The following is a 25,739-nucleotide window of genomic DNA, read 5'->3' as shown; positions in this document are numbered from 1 at the left end:
ATCATTGGTCTAGTGGTAGAATTCGTCGTTGCCATCGACGAGGCCCGTGTTCGATTCACGGATGATGCAGTTTCTTTTTCTTTTTTTTTCTATCTCCAATGTTAATCATATCCGGCCTATCCGGCTGCATGGTTTTCTCTATTTTTGTCTTGCCCCTTAATCTACCGGCGAACTTGCACCGAAACAAATATTGAGCTATTGGACGCTAGCGATCCTACTAGCATACTACATAGCGCTTGACTCTGTACTCCGTACCTGCAGCTGTTACACCAGTGATCTTCTCTGTTCAAAAACCACTTGTGGTTCTAGACCCCTATTAATAAATACGTACTAGTATGCCGGTAGCCAAGGCAAACAACCGCCGAGGTTCCGCTCACAGTCGTCGTAAGCCCGCTCGTATTGGAGAGACGCGTTCCCGGAGCCACTTATTCGACCCTTTAGTCTACCTTGGCAGAGGGCAAAAGGACTCGGATGTTGCCACAATGGAGACCTTGAAATCCCTCGGAGTATATTAAGCTTAGACTTTCGCCCAATCTGCGCCTCGCGGGGAAACCTCGCGTGTCTCTCGTTATCCGCCCCTGGGATCATCCTGCGATCATCCGCGTTCCAGCATTGATCCAAATAAATCAACAATGCTGGAGCCCCGACTGACTATATGAAATAATAATTCACCAATGCAGGTGTTCGCCATGAATCGTGGATCCAGACGCCAATGGCTGGGTTTCGCCCTGGCGTTATTCATTATACTCCTGCTCTACCGCTCATTAAACAAATCCCATGCCCAATCAACTATAACTGAAAATATTGACTATGCGGATGGTCCGGCTCCAATCCCAGATGTCCCCACGCCGGATTTGTTCGAAAATCCCGACTTTCCCGTCGAACACACAGACACACCATCACACGAATCTTTCTGGAGCCGGTTGCCCATACGACATCCTGCCGCACATGCCTTCCCTCGTGTACCTACCCGATCGCGCTCCGATAAACCCCAAATCCAATCAGACGAATCGAACTTCTCGCAAATCCTGACCTGGTTCCAGAAGAGCAGACAGGCAGCTGTCAAGGAGGCCTTTACACGATGCTGGGATTCTTATAAATCGCTTGCATGGCAGACCGATGAACTTGCGCCCATGAGCGGTTCGCCGAATAATGGACTAGGTGGCTGGGGTCTGACGCTGGTGGATAACCTGGACACGTTGTGGATTATGGATATGCGGGCGGAGTTCAAGGAAGCCGTTGCGACCGTTGTCGAGACCAATTTCGAGGACACCCAGTCGTCCGAAATTAATACCCACGAAATCAATATTCGAATTCTGGGTGGTCTACTCTCCGCATACGATCTAAGCGTCGATCGGCGATTGCTGAACAAGGCGATCGAGGTTGGTGACATGCTTTATGCGGCGTTCGACACCCCGAATCGCATGCCGATCACCCACTGGGATCTGCACCGGGCCGCACGGCAAGAGGAGCAGTTTGCCGAAGAGGTCGTCTCTGCTTCAGAACTAGGCTCCTTCATCCTTGAATTCACGAGACTGTCGCAATTGACTGGCAATCCCAAATACTTCAACTCGGCACACACGGTCATGGACAGACTTGGCCAGCTGCAGGACTTGACCAAGCTCGCGGGAATGTGGCCTGTGGTTCTGAACGCTCGGACGGAGATCTTCGACAGCGAACTCTTCACTTTGGGCGCTGAAGTTGATTCCCTGTATAAAACACTGGCCAAGGCAGACATGTTAACTGGAGGTCAATTCCCCGTTTATCGCAAGATGTACGAGAGATCGACACTGACCGCCGCTGGACACAGTCTATTCCGTCCCATGACTCCCCATGAAAAGGACATTCTCGTGCCAGGATCAATTCGCGTGATGATGACTCAAAATGGCAAACCACGCACCCAATTAGAAGGGCAGGTCCACCACCGTGCTTGTTTCACGGGCGGCATGTTTGCATTGGGAAGTGCTCTTTTCAGAATTCCGACCCATCTCAAAATTGCAAATAAGCTGGTTGATGGCTGCACTTGGGCTGCTCAGTCCATGCCTCTAGGGATCATGCCCGAGGTATACGAGACCGTACCCTGTGCCTCTCAAAACGAATGTCCTTGGAACGAGTGGTACTGGAAGCAGGAGATCTGGAAAAACGTGAATGCCAGTCCAGAACCGGACCCAGACATGAATATTGATACCTATATCCATGAGCACCACCTACCGAAGGGAATCATTTCCATCCCTGATACTCGCTACAATTTAAGGCCGGAGATCATTGAGAGCATGCTCACACTTTATCGTGTCTCCGCCCGCGAGGATCTCCTCGATACTGCCTGGGAGATGTTCGAATCCATCCAAAACACCACTGAAATCATCAATGGCAACGCTGCCCTTGCCGACGTCACACTTTTGACGGAAGAACCCATTCATCTTGACTCTATGGAGAGCTTCTGGATGTCACAAACCTTGAAATACTTCTATCTCATGTTCAGCGCGCCGGACGCCCTGAGCCTAGATGAGTATGTCTTCAACTCCGCAGGTCATCCTCTCCGGCTGCCCGAGCCGGAGTGGAGTCTTTAAATCCCCACTCTTTATATATTTTCTTACTTACTCGGTTTACTCTTACGACTGTAAGATGCATGTACATAGCGTTGGTGTTATTATACAATTTTCCGGAATTTTTTTTTTTTTTGCATTCCTTTCCTGCATCAAAGCTTAGGTTACATCAACAGAAGAATTCGGCCAAGTCATGATCTGCCCGCGCTTTTTGCCTTTTTCGGAGATACTATCATATCTCCGGTTGCGCCATTGCCGACCCGACACAATATTCCGAGAAAACTTTCCCCTTTCACCATATTCTAGCATTAGCCTATGTGGAGAAAAGGAAATTTGCAGTATGGGGACTATGGATCCACGAGATATACCGATATCAGAAGAGGCTGGTCCGAATAGTATAAACACTTTTGGCGAAAACGAGACCCCCGGGAAATCCGGGGAGAAAGCCGGCGATAATGATTTACCCCCCACCGAGCCATTGACGAAGCCCAATGCTTGGAAATACATCATTGATGCTCTACTATGGACACCGTCTTGGTGTAGATGGCATCCAGACAATCCGCCCAAATTTGGGTTACCACTCAATTTCCTTTTTGCCTTTGCTGGAACATTTACGGTATGTTCTAGACTCCTGGGACATCTGAAGAAAAGCCGATCCTCACAAATTGTGCCATCACTAAAGAACAACTTAACTGATGCTGTCTTGTAGGTTGCCAATCTTTACTATGCACAGCCTCTTTTGGATACCCTTGCTACCTATTTTGATGTATCCCATGAACGAGCATCTCTGGTTCCTACCTGCAGCCAGGCTGGGTATGCAACAGGGTTGATTCTTCTCTGTCCCTTGGGAGATTTGGTCCGGAGAAGACCATTTGTTCTTCTCCTAACATTTATAACAGCTACTCTATGGATCGGTTTATGCATCACAAAGTCTTTCAATGTGTTTCTTGCCATTAACTACCTTTCTTCGGTTGCCACCGTGACACCGGTAAGCAAACAATCCTTATCGACGGGGCTCACGTCTCCCGTCATGAACTTTTAATACCTTGATATATGTTCTTACCATTTATACAGCAAATCATGCTTCCCCTGGTAGGAGACCTTGCGCCACCCGCCCGACGCGCCACGGCACTATCAATCGTGTCCTCGGGACTCGTATTAGGCCTACTATTCGCCCGGCTTCTCGCCGGCATAATCGCCGCATACTCATCGTGGCGAAACATCTACTGGCTATCCCTCGCACTCCAATACGCAATCTTCATCCTCCTTTGGGCCTTCATGCCCGACTACCCCCGAACCAACACCGACATCTCGTACTTCAAAGTCCTAACCTCCATCGTGCAACTATTCATCACTTCCCCCGTCCTCGTATACGCCACATTCATGGGCTTCTTCCTATCAGCAACCTTCACTAGCTTCTGGACAACGCTCACCTTCCTCTTATCCGGCGCACCGTACCACTACAACACAGTCACGATCGGACTTTTCTCGCTAGCGGGCCTAACACCATTTTTCCTGGGTCCCTTCTACTCTCGATACGTCATCGATAAATTCGTCACTCATGTCTCCATTCTTTTGAGCTTGACCATCCTGCTGATTGGAATATGCATCGGCACGTATACTGGCACTTTCACGGTCGCGGGCCCTATCATTCAACCGGCTCTCCAGGATTTCGGGCTGCAAATGACCCAGATTTCAAACCGGGTGGCCATATATAGCATTGCGCCGAAGGCGCGCAGTCGGGTTAATACGGCTTATATGATTGGGGTTTTCTGTGGTCAGCTTATGGGGACTGCGGTTGGAAATAGAGTGTATGAGCAAAGTGGGTGGATTATAAGTGGGTCTGTCAGTGTGATCTTCGTTGCGGTATCGTATGCAATTTTGATGCTACGGGGGCCGGCTGAGACGGGCTGGGTGGGATGGAGTGGTGGGATGCGGATCCGGAGGGTTGAAGTGCAATAAGTGATGACGGAATCGGTAAATGCACATGTGAAAAATGTGGAGTACATATCCTCCGTGTGTAGACTTGATAGATATAATACAAGCAGAGTGGAATTAAGGAAGCCTGTGTATACTAGGCACGGCTGAATGGTCTATGAAAATCCGAGCCATCTTTATACATCAAAGCTGTGGGGGATCGAATGTGCCGGCATCAAACGAAGGGAGATCCCAGAAGTTCAAATCCTCCAATCCCATGCCAATCAGCTTGGTATAAGTTAGCCTGGTTTCCTTCTTTTTAAAAAATAAAAATAAAAATAGAGGCGGGCAGAATAAAGACTCACCATAAACTCCGAGCTTAAGCTGGAGCCCAATGTACTCTCGGGTGTCCAAATGTTTGTGTCGCCGATCCCATTTTGCAAAAGCCCATCTTCAGCAACCCGGGCCTCAAGGAGATATTGTTCAAGCAGAGTACGGCATGTCTGCATACTATCAACAAATGCGTCACGGGTATGAGACCAATCGTCTGGCCGCTCGCGGCGTAAGACTTGAATTTGTGCCAGTACCCCTGCTAGCAAGCAGTACCGCTTCATACTAGGAATACCCGCTTCCAGACTTTTATAAAGGTGAACTTGTATACGTTCCAGTGCCTGAATAAGTGGAATCCGAGCAGCCTGCGCAAGCTGGTCCACAGCGGTCTGAGTGAGTGCGATAGTGCCTTCTGGCTGGGCAGCAAATTCGTCTTCGAGTTGAACCATAAGTTCCGACGAGATCACAATAATGACGTCCAGGGATAGATACATTTTGAATAGCCCCGAGCCTGAGAATGAAAGTCGCTGTAGGTCTTGATAGGGATGCTGGTCTGTATCCGCAGTACCCTCCGGAACATCTCCATACGAAGCCATGATGAGCGCGGAGTCAAGACTGAGTTTTCGCGCGAGGTAGAAACGCGGATCTTTCGCGGCCTGGATTGTGAAGGGTCGATAGACATTTACTAAGAAGCGGCGGAGAAGGGTATCCATTAGTCGGTAGTGAAATTGGGTCGGTCGAAAATTCGATCGTTTGGTATTCATCATATGAGCGCCGAATAGCGAGCTCATTTCTTTGCACGCGGATGTAAGTACGCTGCCTAGTTGGAGTGCCGTTTCATAAACCTGCTCGCGGCCGCACTCATTGATCGTTCTTGCAATTTGCAAGCGTGTTGGGAGAGACTGCAGAAGCATAATCTGCAACGAGGAGTCTGTGAAGAAATCTCGAAGCTGTATGGGAGGCAGGACTGTGATTGAAGGGTCGAGATCCTCGTCGTCTACATTGGCTGGGGGTTGAGTGTCGTAGTCTGCTTCAGCAAGCAATGGTGGCATTGCGGCATCGATGGCTAGTTGGGCATTGAGCTCGAGTATAGTGGCCCATATCCGGCGACGCATTTCAGCATCGAAGACCGACACCGTTGGGAAATGGCGGGGGTCGCGATGCAGTCCCTGGCCAACTGCTTGTCGTAGCAGTGTTCCAGCCGACATCCAATTAGACTCCTTGTCCATCGCATAGGACTGGCGGCAAATAAGCAGAAGACAGTACACCTGTAGTCCTTCCAGGTTGCAAACCTCCTTTGTAAACGGACCAGATAGCCACCACTGAGCTGCATAAACCCACCGCTGGATCGGCATACCGAGCTCATTTAGTGGTCCAGGCTTGCAGTGGAAGATGGACCCGATAGCAAGGATCAAAAGAAGTTTAAGAACAAATCCCTTTGAAGCTAATTGTGAATCCACCCAAAAGCGTTCGTATTCCTGATAGAAGGTTGGAATATGCAGCACGCGGTATATCATTCCAAGGGTGCGTAAGTAATGCTGGACGAGCTCATTGCATATGTCTCTTGGAGGCAAGTCACTGAGCAGGCCCGGCGCAGGATCAACCAAACGCGGGGCCTGCCGATTCTTGATGTGATACCTTAGTTTGCGAACTTCCGCATGAGCCTTACTGATTGCATCTTGTTCGCCATCTGCAAAGTTAGTCGCACTGCGCACTTGGCGCAAAAGACGGAACTGCCAACGTTAATCAACGAAACGTACTAAAACCCACTTTTCAAAGACAATCGACTCACCTGTTGAAATACTAGAGCCCAATGCGTTGTACCAAAGAGCTTCACCCTTTCATGGTCGTTCTTAATACGAGGAGCTAAAGGCGAGATCAAGGTTTGTGGCTGCTCCGGCCCACCAGACGGTCCAGACCTACCAACCTCAGGATGAACAATTGCTCCACTTGATGGCTGGGAACTTGCATCCAAGCAACGGCCTGTACTGCCATTAATTCCTTCCTGTTCCAGATCCTGTACGCGATCCTTCAGCGCTCGAATACTGCGTTCAAGTTGCGCTATTCGAGCACGGTCGGCCGAAGCTTGGCCAGCACCAGCGCGAGAGGAGGCGCGTCTCTCGTCGGAATGCGAATCACTTGTCAGAGAAGGCTCCACTCTAGCGTCTAAAGCCGCTTTTCCCTCGTCGACGTATACACAGTTCATTGGGGGGTGGGACTTGATACAGGGACCACATGGCATTTCCCGGTCGCATCGAACCTTGCGGCGTCGACATTGCTCGCAGGACAGCGCGGGTCTTCGGCGTTTTCGTGGGTTTGGCTGTGAACCTTCTTTATCGCTCATGATTAGCGATTCAATGCCAGAAATATTGCTATGAGACTGGTGAGATCTCGACAGCCTTGTTGGTAATACGTTGCTCGTGTTAGCTTCGCGGAATTCCGGCGAATTCCGGTAAATTGCGGCAATTGGCGGGGAATTCAAATAAACACCACTCGCTCATCACATGAGTGATGATTGGTGGCCTCATCACATTATCCGTCCAACATTTGAATATTATGATGATCCTGACATCAAGTATTGGTCATTAATTACTAGCGTTTTCTGGGCATTATCCTTTGCTTTTGTTCATGTTTGAGAAAGACGTTGATTTTGATGTCAGGGGTATGATGTCTATCCATTATGTTCATGCGAGCCAGTATATGTATAGTTACCCATTGCCTCCAGGGCTAGCCCGCCCGTTACCCATACCCAAAACACCAAAAGACCCAAAGAAAGCAGAAAGAAATCTGATAGTATGTACATGTATAGTAAAGAAAATTTATCCGCCAAAGGACATGGCACGTTTTCGATTCGGTCTTTGTCGAATTCCAGCTTCGCGGCTCTTGCGTCCCATGCGACCCAAGGCCATCGTTTCGAGCGTATAAGGCTTTCCGCCCCAAAGAATGTTGTTGCCCTTCTTCTGTTGAAGAGGGGGGATCCAAAAGTGTGTCACAGCAGCGCCGATAATCATGCAGCCGCTAAAAACAAAAAGAACAATGCCGTGGTGGCGAGTTGATACGTCTCCGAGACCCCCGCCGAACTTGTAGTAGGTGGAGAAGACTTGGACGAGAATGGAGCCCAGCTTGCCACCGGCGGCACTGATTCCGTAGCAGGTGGCACGGTATCGAGTTGGGAAAATCTCGGCTGGGATCATGTAAGTGGTCGCATTGGGACCTGTACGATATGTATTAGTTAAATGTCAATCTTTTGAAAGGAATTGCAGGGGTGAACATACCAAAGTTGAAAAGGAGCTGGCCGATAATGTATAACGTAACCGAAACAAACGGGTTGTTGATGAGACAAACGAATATGCTGCCCAGTGCGATGAACAGCACTGATAGACAAAGGAATGTGTATTTTTGTAGGGCGACCCGTTCGATGCGATGGGCGAAAATAATGAGCAGGAGACCACCGACAAAGCTACCAATATTCAAAATCACCAAGGCGCGAATGGAAGTCTGGAAGAACATGTCGTAGACGCTAGCTCCGGCTCGAGAATCGGTCATCCAGTATGGTTCTGATTTTGAGATATAAAGTTGACCCCATGTTTTAGCAAGGAACTGCGGGCTGGCCAAACTGATGCCATAGAAACCAAAGTCCATTAGCAGCCAGGCAATAGTGGTACCCGCCAAACTGCGCCAGTTGCCTTCAGTCCAGAAGTATCGGACGATATCGGATTTTGCGAGTCGCCAGTGTGAGTTAAGTGTTGCCGGTGGCAGACTGGTATATTCTTCGTCTTCGTGGATAGAGGAACTGGCAAGTGAAGAAATTGGCGGGAGTTGGATCGGACTGCTGACAATCGAAGTCATATTGCCGAAGCCCTGGGCATCGAATCCTGGAGTAAAGGAAGGCTCGCTAAAGAGGGTTGTTGCGTCGAATTCCGCGGTAACTGGGTCATCGTCGATTTCGACTAGGTAGCGGGGGCTCTCCGGAATGGCGAATCGGAAAAGAATCGCAATGGCACCTGGAACAACACCGATGCCCAGGACCCATCGCCACATGCTATCGACACTGCGAGTGATATCGTCGCTGTTGCTGTTTCTGCCGACTGCGATCACGATCAGTGAAACCAGGTTTCCTGCGATTTGGCCCAGAGGCTGCATGAAGAAGACACTGGCCATCATGCGGGCGCGGTGCTTTGTCGGAGCAAATCTTTGCGATTGTTAGTTATCTGCATACGATTATTGCGACCAAGACGATACGCACTCTGATGTGATGACAGCACTGAGGGGGTAGTCCGCTCCAACACCGATGCCGACACAGACTCTCCACCAGATCAGCCATGTGAAGATGCTCATACTGCCGTTCTTGCCCTCGGAGGACATGACGACACCGAGAGTCGCGGTGATCAGCAGCACCAGTTCAACACCGTACATCTTCTTTCGACCATTTTTGTCCGCCAAAAATCCAAATAGCAACATGCCGAGTAGGGTACCTGCCAAAGTTGCAATGTTGATGCAGGTAAGACGGATTGTCGAGTTGTCGTCTTTCCAATATACGTAGGAAATCATCGGAAGGGCCATGTTACTGGCAAAGAGCTATTGATGAAAGCCGTTAGCTGCCCAAATTCTTTGTGTTTCTTCTCATGTTGGTGTTGGTTCATAATTGCGGTACTCACCGTGTAACCATCCAAGAAAAAACCCAGACCTGCGACTAATACCACGATCCATTGATATCCTTGTCGGTCGATCGTATCATAGATCTGTCGCATACGGACATATCGATCCTAAACATTCCAGACTGTCAGAGACACGGCTTCCATTTCCCGACCAAGAAAGCTTACCTGTTCATGATCGAAATCCCGCGCTCGGTCGGTCTTGTATAACCGGGCGTGAAACTTGCCCATGTTGAGCTGTTGATTCCTCAGGATCAAGTGAACTGCAAAAAGACATCTGAAGAGAATTGCAGGAAGCACAGGCGATAATATGTAAACTCTCCCACATGCAGTGCGGGGCCAATCGGACTCTCACAATGAGCGAGCGGACAGACCCCTGTTCGATCTAATGCACTTGTTAAAAGGACTAAAAGAGGATCGCTCCACTTTCCACCCTTGACGAATCAGACCCTTCACATTGCTCCACGTGCGGGACTCGAGAAGACTGAGACGCTGTTGCGGGAGCCCCACATTGCTTGGATTCCACGCTTGACTTGACCACGTTTGGCTAAAAGCCGCAACACAATCACTCGCCTTGTCTATTTGACTTTGGAAAAGTGGAAATCAAAGGGAAACTAGAATGGAATTGTGTTAATTACATGGCTGAAAAAGATTAAAAAGAAAAGAAAAAAAAAAGAAAAGAGAGAAAGAGCACGTAAGTCTAAGGCAAATCAGATTCTCGTAACGGAGTATATGGTATCACAGTATCACACTAACACACTAACACTAAAAATCACACAATGTACGCCTCACGCCATAGAACCCCGCCATGCAAATAATTTATACACCGAAATTAATGTGTAATAAAAAACGAAAGAAAAAAGAAAAAAAAAAGTACTTGAATCATCCAATCGTTAGCTCCGTGGAGAGCAGCTGGCAAAAGCTCTTGCAATCTAGGAACCAAATAAGCGACCGTTCGGATATGTCGGGACTTTTACCAACGTACCATCATCATCCAGGAACTGGATCGTTAAATTTCGCATTTTCATCAAAATATCGAAATTGGGGTCCAACTCGATTATCACTGGCCGCCCGGCCTTTTTCGGGGGTTTGACATTTGCGACGCAGTTCACTAGGAGGTTCTTTGATTAGCTCTGAAAGAAACCCTTCACAATTTAATCCATCACACTTACATGGAATGGACACGTATCGTTTAAGTTCTTTGCGCTGAGAGTTTGCAAAGAATAGCATAACCCGTTTGCCGTTGTGGCCGCGGAGGATCCGGAGATTTTGGCTGATGCATTCTTCCCCGCGGCCCTTGGATTTGGCCTCGGCCATCCCCCCAATAAACATCATCTTGGAGCAAAGAAGCAGCTCTTGAAATTGAACGCAGTCTAACACCCTGGTTAGCCGGATTATCCTTTAGTGTGCCTGGTTGCCTAGGGGTGGCAAATCTCTTCCCGGTCGCGTACCTTCCCAATTTTCGAATTTATATGATAGTTGAGTCATAAAGATAACCTGTGCGGTCTGCACGGTCTGGTGTTCGAGGAATGAAATTCGAAGAGGGTATTCTGCGGTGTCTTTCGGATGCTCGAGATGGGGAACTGGTAATTTTGTGTTGGAGACTGTAAAGAGATAGCAAAAAAACCCCTCAATTAGTCCCTGCATGAAGCGCAAAATATTGTTTTTCATCCCCCTTAAACTTACACGCGTGAATAAATGGAGCTTGTTGACCGAGACCTCCCCCGAGCTCAAGACACTTTAGAGCTCCTGTCGAGTCTTTACAGACATCGATGAAGGTATAGCGTAGCTTGAACAATTGGCCATTCTTGACAAATGATCTGCAAGATCGATTAGATCGCGTTCAGGAAAAGGAGGGTTGCTTGGTGGGGGGTTTAGGAAGCAAGCTTAACGGACATTGTCATATGTGGATTCAGCTCAAGTCGTATCACATCTTCATACAGTTGCCATGACTGTTTCCTTGAGCCGGGGGAGGTCACAGGGCTCTGGAAGAGGATACTGGTGGAGGCGGACGACACGGTGGATGTTGAGACCGTGCTTTGACGGCGCGAAGAGGTGCTTGCCCACTCCTGAAATTCTGGCGAAGCAAACGGGTTCATGGCCGCTAACCTCTCTCACTTTCCTCGGGAGTTTTGAGGGAACAAGGGAATATCACATCTGTCAACTAGATCCCATATCAAATGAATCGTAACATTTGAACCATGACATATTCAGACGAGGCCGAACAATGGATATATGAAAGAGCGTGATAAGCGCTGCACTCGCATTGAAAGCGGGTCTAGGAAAGGTCAACGTGCTGAAATGGCTGGCTCAGAGATCTTCCCGCACCACGGGTCCACTTCCAAACGTATCCCTTTCCCATGTGGCATTAAAGCATCCGATTCAATGTCGGGAATTCCAAGAGCCATACCGAGTACACTGTAACCACTTTTACTGGTACAGGTAAATTGCATCTGAACATGGTCCGTCGCAGGAATTCCATTGGCATCCTTTCAACCTCTTTCCTATGTTTCCCGACTCAACTGCCATTTTTTTAGATTTGGGTTTACAGATCCCACGGATCTTCCTTTGGACCTGAAAATTCATCACGGATTTCTCCCGCATTCTCGAAAAGATCTGGAACAAAATTCATGCCGATCGACACGTGTGGTCATAGCTTTGACTGCGCAAGGAGGCTCCCACAAGGCATCCTAGAAGAGGGGCCATGAATCGATCGATAATAATAAGTTTTGAGGCATGTGCACGCAGCACGAGCACTAGATCCAAAAAAAAAACTCAGCCTAGCTCATCTGCCCTCGTAAAACCGTTGTTGCCCCGTCAAGTCTCATGATGTCAAAATATCATGGAATATTCTTCATCCATAGGGTTCATACCCGACCAGGGTACAAGATCGAACCACGTATTCCAAAAATGTCGTATCTTGGCGTGACAAAGCTCCCAGTCACATTTCCACAAACACACCAGGATTATTCTCATCTCCACCATAGCAAAATATCTCTCAATCCACGTGCGCGGCGTCGCCCCGAAAAGTCAGAGTCCGTCCGCCTTATCGCCAAGTTCTCTCAGCCACCGGGCCGGAACAAACTTGCATTTTGTATGAAAACGATCTGGATGCTCAAAGACCGACATGCGCATCAAGTTAACTACTTGCCATCCAGGGACTGCATATCCACATGCCGGAATGGGGTGTTCTGTCCGGCGCCACATGGGACCCGGAAGAACGGGGGTTGAGAGACGCATGAACACTGCATCCACCAGGATCAACTCAGACAGCCACGGTTTTCCGGGCGATCCTCTCGTGTCGTACCAAAGTAGCTAGCTATTGATCTTTTAGCTGTTGGGGAAAAAAAGAAAAAACCGTTTAGCAATCTATCTTGTTCTTGCCATCTCCAACGCCGTGGCTGCGGTGGTTGTGGTGTCCCCACAAATGCCGAGAGTATGTAGGCATGTTTCACCGAGAAGGTCGGAGCACTGCTAGTTTGAAGTCTAGCCTCTGTAGCTTTCAGTTTTGATTAATGATGAGTCTCATACCCCGTAATGTCGGCTGAATTGCATTGTTCAACTGTTTCGCATGGCTTGCTTCGGAGACCGGTCTCGGTTCTGTTAGCTCATCAAGTCCGCCACTCCCCTTAATATTGGTGGCACCAGGAACGTCTGAAGTATGAGATTCTTGGCGAGAATTGATGGTATTTTGGGCCGGGCCTTGCATGTGTGGAAGCATATGCATCATGTAGGAATGGATTTCTGGTTCACAAAAACGTTGCTAGAAATCAATTTCAAATGGGAGGTCCTCAAGTTTCAACAATATCCGACGGGGAAAGGGGGCGTAATCAAAATCAACCAGTATACTCAAGTGCTGATTAATGTTCATCTTTTTATTTCACCACTTGGGGTAAGCTCTAGGCTCCCCCGGACAAGGCTTGGACCTCGGGATTTCATGGGGGGTGCCTACGGAGTATATTCCCGCGTTGAAGTGTCAGTGCTCAATTTGTGGCGGATTTAGCTATCTGGTTGGCAGGGCAGCGTTGATACCTGCTGGTAGGTCAACATTTGTGACAACGTCTTTCTGCACTGGGCATTAATTTAGCATCTATGGATGCACAGGTTTCTTCTAAGGTTCAAACCACCATATCCTCGAAAATAATCAATGCATGGCTCAGTAAATTCCGAATTCGTGCAATTCGGTACCTATATTTTATCTGGACTAACTTGATATCGTGTTGAGTAGGAACTCAAAAGATAGACGACATGAAGCGGTGAGAGGCAGATTGATATTTAAAAAAATATTCAACCCTGGAAGGACCAGTCTCAGCAAATTTAATAGTACAGATCCTTCCGGCTAGGATTGTAAAGTACTTCATGCGTAGTAGTGATAGGTCTCCGCCTGTCGACATGGCACGAAGAATATAGTGTTTGACGGAGAATTCAATCGTCATCCCGTAGTATTGATAAGTCTCTGCCTGTCGACATGGCGCGAAGAATATAGTGTTCGACCGAGAATTCAATCGTCGTCCCGGTCTGATTCATCTTCACCATCCGACTCGTAATCAGATTCAGTCTCCTCTTCAAAGTAGTCCGAATATTCTGATTCCTCTTCCACCTCGAAATCTTCTTCGTCAGTTTCCACTAGGTCTGGCATCATGCCCCGCATGAAACGTTCATCTGCCTCTATGTCTTCGTCGTAAGTGTTATTTTGGAATTCTGCGGTATAAGCTCGGAATAGAAGATTTTCTCGGTTTGCCCTCTCTTGCTGCCGGTGTAACTCTCGCTGTGATTGATAAAGCATCTCACGCAATTGACGGTTGGTCTCTTCCTCCTTTCGTATCTTTTCGTAACGCTTCCGACCCTCTTTAAGCATGCGGTCCATTTCGGCGCGTACCTGACACTCCTGGAGTGACTCTTCCATCAAATGCAACAATGCGCGATCTGCATCGCGCTTCGCTTTTTTCCGGGATGGCTCTCCCGCATGAGGAATATCTGGATCGCGAGTAAGGCCGTTATCACTGAGGTTTTTGGTGTTAGTGGTAGACGCTGGCTTGGTCGAGATACCCCCAGTCTGACAAATCGTCGCTTTCTGGGCACTCATTTTTCAGGAGGGAGGATGCGAGGAGAGCTGGGTTTGGTTGGCGAGTCAATCGTGGGGGCTTGGAAGTAAGGGAGAGTGTGCTTTGTTCAAAGTTAGCTCCGGTGTCGAGGGCGGCGTGTTCAACCGGGGGAATGCCTAACAGTCACTGAAGAGACTCACCTCCAAGTTAATTCAACTGGGTGCTGATGAAATTCAGGAATGGTTGAAGCGGTGAAGTTGAGATTGGACGTGTACTAATCAATCCACAATGGCAGAGACAAGCAGGTAGTGAGTTTATAACAAACAAACATTTGTATGTCACGCGGTCACATGCACATCAAGCTCTCAGTATAAAAAATCAAGACAATCAAACTTTCACTCTAGTTTTTAATCCCCTTTGTTACTTGCGTACTTCAATGCTATGACAATGTGCTCCCCCTTCCGCTATCACATGCCCGTGCCTGTTTCTATTGAGTCTCGTTTCTTTCCTTCTCTTCTTCCCTTCTTCCATTCCATCTTTATTTGTGACTTCCCCACGAAATATTGCTTCCTTTTGGTCTTCCAAATAAGAGCAGAAGATCGAGTGCTTGGTTTCACTTCTCATAAATGCTAGTACATTTAAGAATTGACTTTGCCTTGACCATGTTTCAAATTACGCGTTGTCTACGGATTCCATTTCAAGATGTCCTCCCACAATCCAAGGGCCTGTGAATCGATTCAAAGGTACGACAATCACACATTTCTACCAAGCTTCGATGTCCCCACAGCTGTCACCCATCACCTCTGACTTCCTTATCTTCCCATTCATACCTACATTCACCTTTGCGGATTCACCGTCTCAAAAATCGCCGGTCCCCACTCGGTAAATGTCTTCCGACCTCAGATACGTCTACTTTATTCTAGCCGGCGGACCTCTGTTTTGAAAACCCACCATAAAAAACCGGAATTTACAGTGCCTGGCTTGGTTCGTTACTACAGGCGACTTTGCTACTCGCGGGTTGAGAAAACCTTGCCGATTGGGGCATGAAATATGCCGTTATCATAGCAGATGACGGTACGCAGTGCACATTATGATCAAAATCAAGCACAAGTACCAAGAAACAAAGGGGATTAATCTAAAAACAACAAATTAAGAATGACTCGGGCATCTATTCCCAAGAATGATTTGTAGCTGATCTTTTCGAGATCTTCACCAAGCCAGTCTTTGGTCTCGCCGTATTCCGATTCAAAGCCACAGCTTCAAAGGAGACTAATGGCGCGATAGTCAAGCACTTGAGGACAAAGCAGCAGATACGGTCACCAAGAAAGTGTATGAATTGGCCAACTTGCGAGGCGAGATCTTCATTCAAATGTTACCTCAACTGTGGTTGATGGCACCTGGGAGTTTACTATGCACATAATTCGCACGTGTGGTAAGTGCCAACCCGATGGCCGAGAAGAAATATGTCCGCAATGCACCGTTTGATATCATTCAATGTTGGCATTCTCAACTTTCTTGCCGCCAAGATTCCATTGGAAAATACCTTCAGTACTGCCTTAGCGTCTTCGTTGATTCCTCCGGTACGTCTGCTAGGCAGACGCATGGACTCTGACATGGATAGAACTCCCCTCCTTCACACCCGAGTCTCCGCTTCCGTTCCCGTTTCCGCCCCCGTTCTTGCCCTCGTCAGAGGCAAAGGTGTCCGAGCACTTGAGGTGACCACACCGTCCACACGCACTGACTACGAGACCGATGTAGTAATCGGATATTTTGATCGACTATGCTACAGGTGGCGAACTAGTTTAAGACAATTATCAGTTCACCGAGTGTTCCAATGCTCGAAATGCCAAGGTTCTAATGAACATATATCCACATGCATGGATAACGCGAGTCACCGTCCTGAACATTTGAACCTGACGCGATCCATTTTGCGACCACAACAACTGAACGAGAACTGTGGTTGAATCTACATGAGCGCACATACATCTACCTAAGGAGAAAATGGATATGTACCAGGTACTCCTATTCCGAGTTAGCAGCACTTGAGTTGATGAAGTTCTCTGGCTTCATGATATCATGTCGGACTTAACGGACCTAAGACACGGATCTAAGTTGCATCTTAGATCCGTCCCGCACTCGTAGACCACGGTGGGACCTATCAAGTGTTGAAGTTTTCAAGAAACGCGACTATAAATGAAATAAAGACCCCTGTTGCTTGTTTCTATAAACTCAATTGAACACCCAGGTTATCAAGAGAGTCAATTTCGGGATATTTAAGATGCCAATCCTCGCAGGAAAGCAGATTACCCAGAATGGATTGGGATTGATGCGTAAGAACTAATCACACCCTCAATTCAGAACAAAACAAAGACTTACATCTAGATAGGCCTTACATGGAAAGATGATGTAACTCCCGACGAAAAAGCCTTCAAGATCCTAAAAGCTGCCCTGGCCGCCGGCGTCAATGTCTGGAACGGAGCCGATTTCTACGGCACACCTGACTGCAACTCCCTCCACCTCATGAGCCGCTACTTCACCATCTACCCCGAAGATGCAGACAAGGTTGTTCTCACAATAAAAAGTGGTGTCGCCGACATGCGCACCTTCAGAATGGACGGCTCAGCAGCCGCAGTCCGCAACTACGTGAATCGCGCAAACCAAATCCTCGACGGAAAGAAAAAAATCGACATCTTCGGCTGCGGCCGTGTAGATCAGAACGTCCCCATCGAAGAAACAGTCGGTGCCCTCGCAGAGCTAGTGAAGGAAGGAAAAATTGGCGCAATTCAATTGAGCGAAGTGAGTTCCGACACGATTCGCCGCGCGGCAAAGATCACCAAAATCGATATGGTCGAGGCGGAGATTAGCCTGTGGGCTACGGATGTCTTTGAAAATGGCGTCGCGGAGACATGTGCGGAGCTGGGGATTGTGATGGTTGCGCATACACCTCTCGGGGCGGGTATGCTTACGGGCCAGATCAAGAGTCTGGATGATATGCCTGCGAATGATTATCATCGGTTCTTCCCGCGCTTCCAGCCTGAGAACTTTGATACCAATTTGAAGCTTGTTGATAGGATCAAGGATATTGCAGAGGAGAAGGGGTGTACAGCGGCTCAGTTGGCGCTTTCTTGGATTAAGGCTCAGAGTGATCGGGCTGGGATGCCGGTCTTTGTTCCTGTGGCTGGTGCGAGGTCGGAGGAGAGAGTGCGGGAGAATGCGACCAATATCCAGCTCTCTGATGCTGACATGAAGACTATTCAATCTATTCTGGATAGTTTCCCTGTTGCGGGGCATAGATACCCCCCAGCGGCTGCAAAACTGACCGAGTACTAATTATTAGTTGACATACTTGGAAGATCCCATTTATGGGGATCATGTGTACTACATATTCAAAATCAACTTTGTCTGCAACCTTACATGTACTATTGATTCATCCGCCCGAGTCAAAAACTAGCCTTGCGGATTCAGATATTGTATTATTACTACTATTATTGGACCAAGATAGCTTATTGAATTTGACATCAAGACAAAGAGCTGCGACTACACATAATATCCCATAAGAGTGAAAACATCATGTCTCAAAAAATGCATACAAAGAAACCTCAAGTGTTTGGAAGCTTAGAAGGAAGACCTCAAGTGACGCATCTAGTAAAATTTAACCTGTAGGCCCTTGCAGGAGGCATGGGGAAGTGAACCCGCACGAAATATATGTAATGGTATATATGATACAAACTTGGAACTGATCCACTGGGAGAACGACACGATCGAAAAACGAATGACTCCTTTACAGAGCAATAGCGAGGCCCAACAGACCAGCAACACCGGCAAAGCTCATAGCGACACCCGCAGTTGCAACAGCCGCGCCTCCGGTGGATGTAGCAGTCGAAGGGTGGGTAGAAGCAGTAGCCGTCTTAGAAGCAGCAGCGGCGCGAGAAGCAGAGGCAGACCCAGAGGTGACAGAGCCACCGGCAACGGCCTTTGTCTGGGTAGCAGTCGCGGCGGCAGTATCGGCAGCAGAAGTAGTAGCAGGCGAGGCATCCTCAGTGGCTGTCGTACCATCGTCAGACGCGGTGGTGACAGCGGCAAAGTTCACGGCAAAGTTGTCATCGGAGGAAGCCCAGGCCTTCACGCTGCTGGGGAGAGCATTATACCAGGCTGGGTAGGTACCAGCTTCGATCTGGCTGATGATGATGGAGCGCGAGGCGGGGTCCTCGATTTCCGAGTACCAGGAATCTGGGATGGCGGTTTCCAGGACTGTGAGGATGGAGTTGGGGATTCCGTCGACGGTGGCATCGGCATCGGGTGTGTCGGTGGGGACGGGGCTGGCCAAGGCCAAGGCCGATGTGAGGGAGAGAACGGCAGCGAGTGTCTTGAAGAGCATTTTGAAGGGTGTTTTTGTTGTAAAGACTGTGGATTAATTTGGGAATGATTGCGTTAGGGGTAACTACTTGGCTCTTGGACAGGGAAGTACGTGAAGATATAAGGTGTGCCTTGGCAAGCCAGTCGGCAAAAATCGCCCTTTTTTTTCCCAGTCTTTGTCACTTTGTCAGGGTCTTTCCAGATTGCGGAGGCTCTTCACTCTTTCAGGGTTCATAAGCCTCCACTTATTGAAAACACTATCGCTAGGCCCGAAGCCTAGACTCCTTGTGACCAATTCCCTAGCCAATCAAACATCCCGTCTTCGAATCAAGCTCGCTTAGACTTTGCCCCTGATTTCACATCCAATTAAAATGAGCTCTTTCGATCCCCGTTCAACGCCATGATTCAGAATAATTTCGTTGTTATTCCCGATGCAGACTATGCGACATAATAAGCTAAAATTGGCACACATGTCGGGAGCCCCTGGACCGATTCTCCGACATTCCTTGGTTCAGACGTCAGATAAGCAATTTTGGCGCTGCCTCTCCCAGACCCTTGCAAGCCACTTGTATTCATCTCCTAATTAAAAATGGCTACAGGGTCACATTATTCACACCGTTTACAAGCGCCCCATGAGCAAGCGCACTCTGAAGAATCAGATCAACAAAGGGCCCTTCGTGAGCAGGCGGGTAAACAATAGGCTCCTCAAAATCATCACTCGTATCCTCCCGGAACAGCGTGAGAAGCGCCTTCGGCGGCCAGTCTCTAGGCTGGAAATCACAGTATATCTCGTACTCCCCCGAATCAAATGGGATTCCTCGCTCCGTCGAGATGTCGTCATCGTGTTTTTGTCTATCGGGCAAAATAACATAAGCGGTCGCGCTCGGAGGAATGATCAACTGCATGCAAAATTTGCCAGGGCCGGCCAAATGCCAATTGCATGTGATCAGGCCGAACGGACTATCGTAAGTGGTCTTTGCAGACGTGATGCCGCCTCCAGGCACGGGTCGAACGAGGAACCGTTTCCAGCCGAGCTCTGTGGGGCTGAGTCCACCAACGGTTTGATGAAGCCAGTTGACGATTGAGCCCAGGGCATAGTGGTTGAAGCTGGTCATTGTTCCAGGGTTGATGCTCCCATCAGGAAGCATGCTGTTCCATCTTTCCCAGATGGTTGTTGCACCCATGGTGACGGGGTACAGCCAGGAGGGGCATTCTTGCTCGAGGAGCATGCGATATGCGATCTCGGACTTGCCTACCATAGTCAATGCATGGGTGACAAGGGGAGTGCCGGCAAATCCTGTGGACACGCGGAATCGTGCAAAGCGGACGCGTCGTACCAAGCGTTCTCCGGCAACCTTGACTTGCTCTGAATTCTGGAAGAGTTTGAAAACGATGGCTAGAGAGAGGGCAGTCTGCGTATCACAGGCAACATAGCCAGCCGGCGTGATATATTTCCTCTGGAAAAGTTCCTTCAATTTCAGGTAATCTGATGTGTAACGGTCCTTGTCGTCTTGGTGTCCCAAAATAGTGGCCACCTTACTCATGACTTCGGTGCTGTGGACGAGGTATGCATCGGCAACGAGAACTCCATCCGTGGCTCCATTTCCAGCGTCATCGGGTGGAGCAGAGGGGTCCAGCCAGTCTGCATGCTGCCATAACGAATCTGACCACAGACCATCCGATCCACGCCTGACTCCTTTGTCAAGCCATGACTTCATGCTTTCGTACTGTGTGTCGAGTATCTTTGCATCGCCCGTGAATCTGTAGAGGTCCCAGGGCACCAATACTGCCGCATCTCCCCACACAGCCTGCGGAGGACGAGGCGGCGTATTGAAACACACATCCGGTACGATCATAGGTGGAACACCGTTTCCTTTTTTCTGCTCAACGGCAAGATCTTTCAGCCAATCTCCCAAGATTCCTCCAGTGTGGTACAAGTACGATGCTGAGGGACAAAATGCCTGAATGTCTCCAGTCCATCCCAGTCTTTCATCACGCTGCGGGCAGTCCGTTGGAATTGACAAGAAATTCCCGCGCATTCCCCACACTGCATTCTCATGCAATTTATTGACCAACTCGTTGGAGCATGTGAAACGCCCAAGTCTCTTCATATCAGTATGCATAACCAAGGCCGTCAGACTCAAGTTTGACAGCGGACAGACATCATCTTCGGGCGCCCAACCGTCGATCTGTACATATCGAAAGCCATGGAATGTAAAACTGGGCGACCAATTCACGAGCTCCTTGCCCGAGCACAGGATAGTATCAGTGCATTTGGCATTTCGAAGAGGGCGCATACACAGCTCGCCGTTTTCGAGGACTTCGGCATGTTTGAAAGAGATGATGTCGCCTTCCGGTTTGTTGAGCGATCGAATCCATAGCTTGCCCACAAGGTTTTGGCCAAAGTCAACCAAGAGCTTGCCACTGGGACTCCTCAGTATTTCTTTAGGGACAATGGACTCTGTAATTTGAACTGGAGGACTCTCTGGTATGACCAGCTCCTCGGTGGGGAATGGCAAGACGCGCACAGGTGTCCATCCTGACTCTTGAGAGTTGTAGTCGGTCGTACTCCAGCCGGGCTGTTCCTGCGCCATGTCATAAACTTCACCATCATAGATTTCGCTGCTGAGGATCGGGCCGACATTCCATTCCCAAGTCTCATCCGATATCACAGTAAGCCGTTCTGCGGTGTCCTTGAACGTGATTTCCAACTGCGCTAGGAGCCCGAGATCCTTGCCAAAGACAAAGCGGCCCTCACGCCAAAGCCGAGATGCATACCACCCCTCGCCCAACTCGACAGCAATGACATTATCGCTTGCTACAAGTGCTGTGACATCATGAACATGGAAGTTAAGTCTTTCGTTGTAGCTGGTCCAACCCGGAGCCATCTCGTCCTCGCTAATGGGGGCTCCGTTTATGAAAGCTTTGTAAACGCCATGTGCGGTGATATAAAGTCTTGCAGCTTCAACTTCACCTCGATCTGCTGGAATGTCAAACGTTTTGCGAAAACGGGATGGGCGAATGGGCTCGTCGTTTTGAACAAGTACAGAACTGGAAATCATCTGCGCGACCCACTCGTCTCTTGACAACAACGATGCCTCAACCGTCGCCCACATAGACCATGGCGTAGGGCTGTATGATGAGATGCCGGCTGTCGTGTACGCTCTTACCCTCACAGAAGCACTTTCTCTGGACCGCAATGGCTCTTCTGGCCACTCAAGTAACAGAGACTGTTCGCTCATGGCAGAGTAAAACTTGGTCTCCCCGCCTCGGAGAATTTGCATATCATACTTTTTCTGCTCCCACCCACGAATGGTTCTATCCCCATTCGCAAATCTCCAGGAAATTCGCGGAGTAGAATTGCCGGTTCCAAAACCATGTGTTCGTTGGTCGAAGGTTGGTGCCAAGCACACGATTCTCATAAGGGGGGTATTCATGTTGAATCAACTTTTGATGTTATGTGGGGGATGTTTTCAATGTTGTGAATCTGATCTGGCGGTAGACTGGATATTGACTATTTATTAATCTAGAATCGCGGGGTATCAGCTCAGCGGCTTACCTTGCTCGGGATCTTTATCCGCGGTATAAAGCGACCAATAAATGCCAAATTGATACAGCAACCGGCCTCCAGGTACCTTTGCGAGGCCAAAGCGGTTTCTCCACCACTCATCGATCATGGCCCACTTGGCGACCCGGTTTCAAAAGCCAATTCCGCCTCATCTTGGGCAATGACAAATTCTATACATCCAAATTTTTATGCCACCGACATGAGGCTCTTTCGTAAAGAGTCATTTTCACAAGAGACCCACGTACCCACCGAATTTAGTCTCGACTCTCAACTTTGGAACATTCTCTCCGGTCTTTTTCTCCGATCTCTCCACCTCCCTCCGCGGGCCCGCGGACCAACTGGAAGTATAAATGTAGCTTAGTCCTGGACTCCTGGGTAGAGAATAGATCATTCCACCTTCACCGACCACAAAGGCAACCAGGGGAACAAAAGCACCTGCACACTTCGCTTCGCCAAAAAAAAAGCGTTGTATCACATCACAAAAAGCCTAGCGCCACGCCGGTAAATCCTCTCAGAATGCCGCCCAAACATGTCGCCATCGTAACATGCAGCACCCGCATTCCCCGCCTCAATCCCACGATAACGAAATACGTCTATGACGTCCTCGCATCGGATCCAACAATCCCAACCCGTAAATCGACCTCGCCATCCAACCCCGAACCCCCATTCGATACCGATACCGACCCCCGGCATATCACTCTGACCATCCTCGACCTAGCCGCGCAGTCTCTCCCGCTTTACGACGAATCCGTGATCCCTGCTAGTCTCCCGCCCACAGACCCCACGCCACACTACTCCAAAGAACACACGCGCATCTGGTCACAGGTCGTCCGCCAATACGATGCCTTTATCTTTGTGACACCGCAATATAACTGGAGTATCCCGGCTAGTTTGAAAAATGCGCTCGATTACCTGTTCCACGAGTGGAAGGGTAAGCCGGCAGGGATTGTTACGTACGGGTCGCGTGGTGGAGGGAAGGCGGCGGATCACTTGCGGGGCGTGTTGAATGGCTTGAGGATGCGGGTCGTTGGGACTTCGGTCCCCTTGTCGGTCAAATTTACGGGGTTGCCTGTTGGGGTTTTATCGGAGGTCGAAGAGAGTGTTGAAATTGATGGACGCGATTTGGAGGGTTGGAAGGAAGCGGGTGTGGAAGGGATGATGAGGAATTTGGGAATGGAATTGGTTTGTGAGTTGGATAAGAATTGAGTGGAAATAGCGGTGAAGTCGGAATGTTTTGATTATCTTGATAGAGTGTACATACGAAAGTGTTGTGGTGATAATTTCTTTTTTTTTTCATGTACATCCGCGCTTGCTATCATCCGCATGTGAATATACGATGCATCACATCCAACATTACCAGCCTCGGATCGGAGCCTCACTTTTTTGGGGGGGAGAACAGGCCTCCCCACCTCTCCACTTCTCGTTTCTTATTTTCTCCCTTTTGCCTGGTAGGGGCGAGAAATTTTCAACGTGGAAGTACGCACTTCGCTCTGTATCATTCATTATGCCCGAAGCATCATTCATTGCCCCAATTGTTTTTTAGAAATCTTCTCGCTGATAGAATTTTAAATTTAGTAAAACCAAGTCAATAAACATACTCCGCGCAACTTAATTCTGACATTTGGAGATTATCCCGACTCCATGGTCTCGGGGTAGCCCCCCTACCAATCGCAAGTAAACTGGCTTTCTTCCTAGGCCCACCGGAAGACGCAAGCGATCAGTCCATTCTCTCTCAAGCTTGCAACACCCAGTACCGATACCAGCGGTGTGCAATCCATTGGCACATTTCTTGGCTCTCTTGACATTTGCAGGATACAAAGATTTGGTCCAAAACTTCTTACTGGTTGCGAGTGCCACATAGGCATACCCCTCGGTGTTATCGCATATAGATAACGGCCACTGGTTAAGATGCATACATCGGCATTAGAGAAGTATTTGACTGTCTTGGCGATACATCCGTACTAGATCTCAATACCTAATTAGGAGCCTTCAACAATCGACAAGACGGGACTGGCAAGTGCAGCCTCTGCAACAGTCCTGATGCATAGAGGTGAAGATAGTCGATGGGGTTGAACCTAAGGGATCCAATTCTGGAAGGGGCATCCAGTGCAGCGTAGGTCTTCAGGTTCAGCGTATGCAGGGTGTAAAGTCTGGCGGTGGTCACTCAAACTATGATTATTGCACTGGCGGCTGGCCTCCAGATGTCTATGAAACTAGTAGAGTAAGCACGCCGAACTTTGAGTGACTAACGCTAAACTTTTAGACACACCTAACGCTGAACATTTCAATGTTACATACTAGTATGTAGTGACCAACGCTGGTCTTTGAGTGATATAAACTATGTAGTAGGCTTACACCCATATTGACTACGAATTACCCCATACCAAGCCCATACTATGTTGATTTGCATAATTCAAACATTTGAATGTTGGTCAAGGCCGTATTTTGTGAAAGATGCAAAAATTTAGCGCACATTGTTCACCATCATCCTGCTACAAAGGGTAACACATCAGCCGCTGCTCTGTACGCTCAGCTTACTACCAGTTGACTAGTAAGTAGTGAAGCAAGCCTTCCCCAGCGGGCATTCGACCAATAGAACACGACAGTCTTAACCTTGGAAGGTATTGTTCTAAGGTTGGAAGATAAAAGCTACAATTGAAGAGCCTCAAAGGTTGCCAAGGATATAGAGATCAATCCTTTGTTTGCCTTTGAATTTTGTGTAGTCAAATGCTGTATTGTTTTCAGAGGAAAATTTGGAAATATGGGGACAGTGGAAGACGCGAAGATTACGGCCAGATCGAGTCAGATTTTGCGATCGGCGATCAGCACTTCAGGGTCCTTTTCCGTGCTAGTGCTCACGCAGAAATCGGATTCATGCCGCTTTTTCTCCGAGTAGAATTGAGCACGCCCTGAATCCACTTGATCCCAGTAAGCCATAAGTCAGTGATCATCCTCCAGCTAACTTTTTAGGAGTCAAGCTAACTCGTGAAGACTGTGTACCACGATTTAGCGAACACCTCCGCTCTTGACACTAACCGTTTTGGCTCTTAGTTGTTTGGTAACAGACTGGTTTGTCCCAATGTGTTCCACCAAAACCTAACCTTAAGCAGTGTTTATGACCGTATATGATACGATCTGGTATGGAAGACAACTAATGCGAGATGTGGCGCTGATCAACTGTCTAGTGGCGTGCAACAATAAGCTGTTCGTTCGGTAGTCGAAATAGCTAAAAGGGGGCTTTCGCCCTCGGGAAAAAACCTTGTGCAAAAATATCATCAATTCCAAAAAAAGACAAGCAGGGAACTTCAACATACACTTGAAC

General features: G+C 48.6%; 11 protein-coding genes across 11 annotated transcripts; 5 read left to right on the top strand and 6 right to left on the bottom strand.

Moving 5' to 3' along the window:
• Window positions 1-689: 689 nt before the first annotated feature.
• Window positions 690-2,570, top strand: N7466_007666 (glycoside hydrolase family 47 protein; the record flags this gene model as incomplete). Its single annotated transcript, XM_057167055.1, has 1 exon — window positions 690-2,570. One exon carries the CDS (start codon window positions 690-692, stop codon window positions 2,568-2,570), a length of 1,881 nt encoding a protein of 626 aa, XP_057020096.1.
• Window positions 2,571-2,895: 325 nt separating this feature from the next.
• N7466_007665 (MFS transporter) lies at window positions 2,896-4,508 on the top strand (the record flags this gene model as incomplete). The annotated part of the gene is made up of 3 exons (XM_057167054.1): window positions 2,896-3,162; window positions 3,256-3,534; window positions 3,621-4,508. 3 exons carry the CDS (start codon window positions 2,896-2,898, stop codon window positions 4,506-4,508), a joined length of 1,434 nt encoding a protein of 477 aa, XP_057020095.1.
• Window positions 4,509-4,667: 159 nt separating this feature from the next.
• N7466_007664 (Zn(II)2Cys6 transcription factor) lies at window positions 4,668-7,137 on the bottom strand (the record flags this gene model as incomplete). The annotated part of the gene is made up of 3 exons (XM_057167053.1): window positions 4,668-4,751; window positions 4,829-6,526; window positions 6,586-7,137. The coding sequence occupies 3 exons, from the start codon at window positions 7,135-7,137 to the stop codon at window positions 4,668-4,670; spliced, it is 2,334 nt and encodes a 777-aa protein (XP_057020094.1).
• Window positions 7,138-7,612: 475 nt separating this feature from the next.
• Window positions 7,613-9,679, bottom strand: N7466_007663 (phosphate transporter; the record flags this gene model as incomplete). Its single annotated transcript, XM_057167052.1, has 5 exons — window positions 7,613-8,007; window positions 8,069-8,985; window positions 9,040-9,371; window positions 9,452-9,559; window positions 9,617-9,679. The coding sequence occupies 5 exons, from the start codon at window positions 9,677-9,679 to the stop codon at window positions 7,613-7,615; spliced, it is 1,815 nt and encodes a 604-aa protein (XP_057020093.1).
• A 651-nt stretch (window positions 9,680-10,330) lies between these two features.
• On the bottom strand, window positions 10,331-11,547 carry N7466_007662 (uncharacterized protein; the record flags this gene model as incomplete). Its single annotated transcript, XM_057167051.1, has 6 exons — window positions 10,331-10,380; window positions 10,434-10,559; window positions 10,621-10,821; window positions 10,900-11,052; window positions 11,135-11,268; window positions 11,345-11,547. 6 exons carry the CDS (start codon window positions 11,545-11,547, stop codon window positions 10,331-10,333), a joined length of 867 nt encoding a protein of 288 aa, XP_057020092.1.
• A 2,402-nt stretch (window positions 11,548-13,949) lies between these two features.
• N7466_007661 (uncharacterized protein) lies at window positions 13,950-14,534 on the bottom strand (the record flags this gene model as incomplete). The annotated part of the gene is made up of 1 exon (XM_057167050.1): window positions 13,950-14,534. One exon carries the CDS (start codon window positions 14,532-14,534, stop codon window positions 13,950-13,952), a length of 585 nt encoding a protein of 194 aa, XP_057020091.1.
• Window positions 14,535-15,965: 1,431 nt separating this feature from the next.
• N7466_007660 (uncharacterized protein) lies at window positions 15,966-16,294 on the top strand (the record flags this gene model as incomplete). The annotated part of the gene is made up of 2 exons (XM_057167049.1): window positions 15,966-16,250; window positions 16,283-16,294. The coding sequence occupies 2 exons, from the start codon at window positions 15,966-15,968 to the stop codon at window positions 16,292-16,294; spliced, it is 297 nt and encodes a 98-aa protein (XP_057020090.1).
• Window positions 16,295-16,771: 477 nt separating this feature from the next.
• N7466_007659 (aldo/keto reductase family protein) lies at window positions 16,772-17,823 on the top strand (the record flags this gene model as incomplete). Its single annotated transcript, XM_057167048.1, has 2 exons — window positions 16,772-16,823; window positions 16,880-17,823. 2 exons carry the CDS (start codon window positions 16,772-16,774, stop codon window positions 17,821-17,823), a joined length of 996 nt encoding a protein of 331 aa, XP_057020089.1.
• A 451-nt stretch (window positions 17,824-18,274) lies between these two features.
• On the bottom strand, window positions 18,275-18,871 carry N7466_007658 (uncharacterized protein; the record flags this gene model as incomplete). The annotated part of the gene is made up of 1 exon (XM_057167047.1): window positions 18,275-18,871. One exon carries the CDS (start codon window positions 18,869-18,871, stop codon window positions 18,275-18,277), a length of 597 nt encoding a protein of 198 aa, XP_057020088.1.
• A 571-nt stretch (window positions 18,872-19,442) lies between these two features.
• On the bottom strand, window positions 19,443-22,286 carry N7466_007657 (glycoside hydrolase family 78 protein; the record flags this gene model as incomplete). Its single annotated transcript, XM_057167046.1, has 1 exon — window positions 19,443-22,286. The coding sequence occupies one exon, from the start codon at window positions 22,284-22,286 to the stop codon at window positions 19,443-19,445; it is 2,844 nt and encodes a 947-aa protein (XP_057020087.1).
• A 647-nt stretch (window positions 22,287-22,933) lies between these two features.
• On the top strand, window positions 22,934-23,623 carry N7466_007656 (flavin-dependent quinone reductase; the record flags this gene model as incomplete). Its single annotated transcript, XM_057167045.1, has 1 exon — window positions 22,934-23,623. The coding sequence occupies one exon, from the start codon at window positions 22,934-22,936 to the stop codon at window positions 23,621-23,623; it is 690 nt and encodes a 229-aa protein (XP_057020086.1).
• Between the last annotated feature and the right edge of the window lie 2,116 nt (window positions 23,624-25,739).

Source organism: Penicillium verhagenii, assembly GCF_028828195.1.
Source record: "Penicillium verhagenii strain IBT 33310 chromosome Unknown utg000007l_segment0_segment0, whole genome shotgun sequence".
NCBI classification, from domain to species: domain Eukaryota; kingdom Fungi; phylum Ascomycota; class Eurotiomycetes; order Eurotiales; family Aspergillaceae; genus Penicillium; species Penicillium verhagenii.
This window is presented reverse-complemented; position numbering and strand designations above follow the sequence as displayed.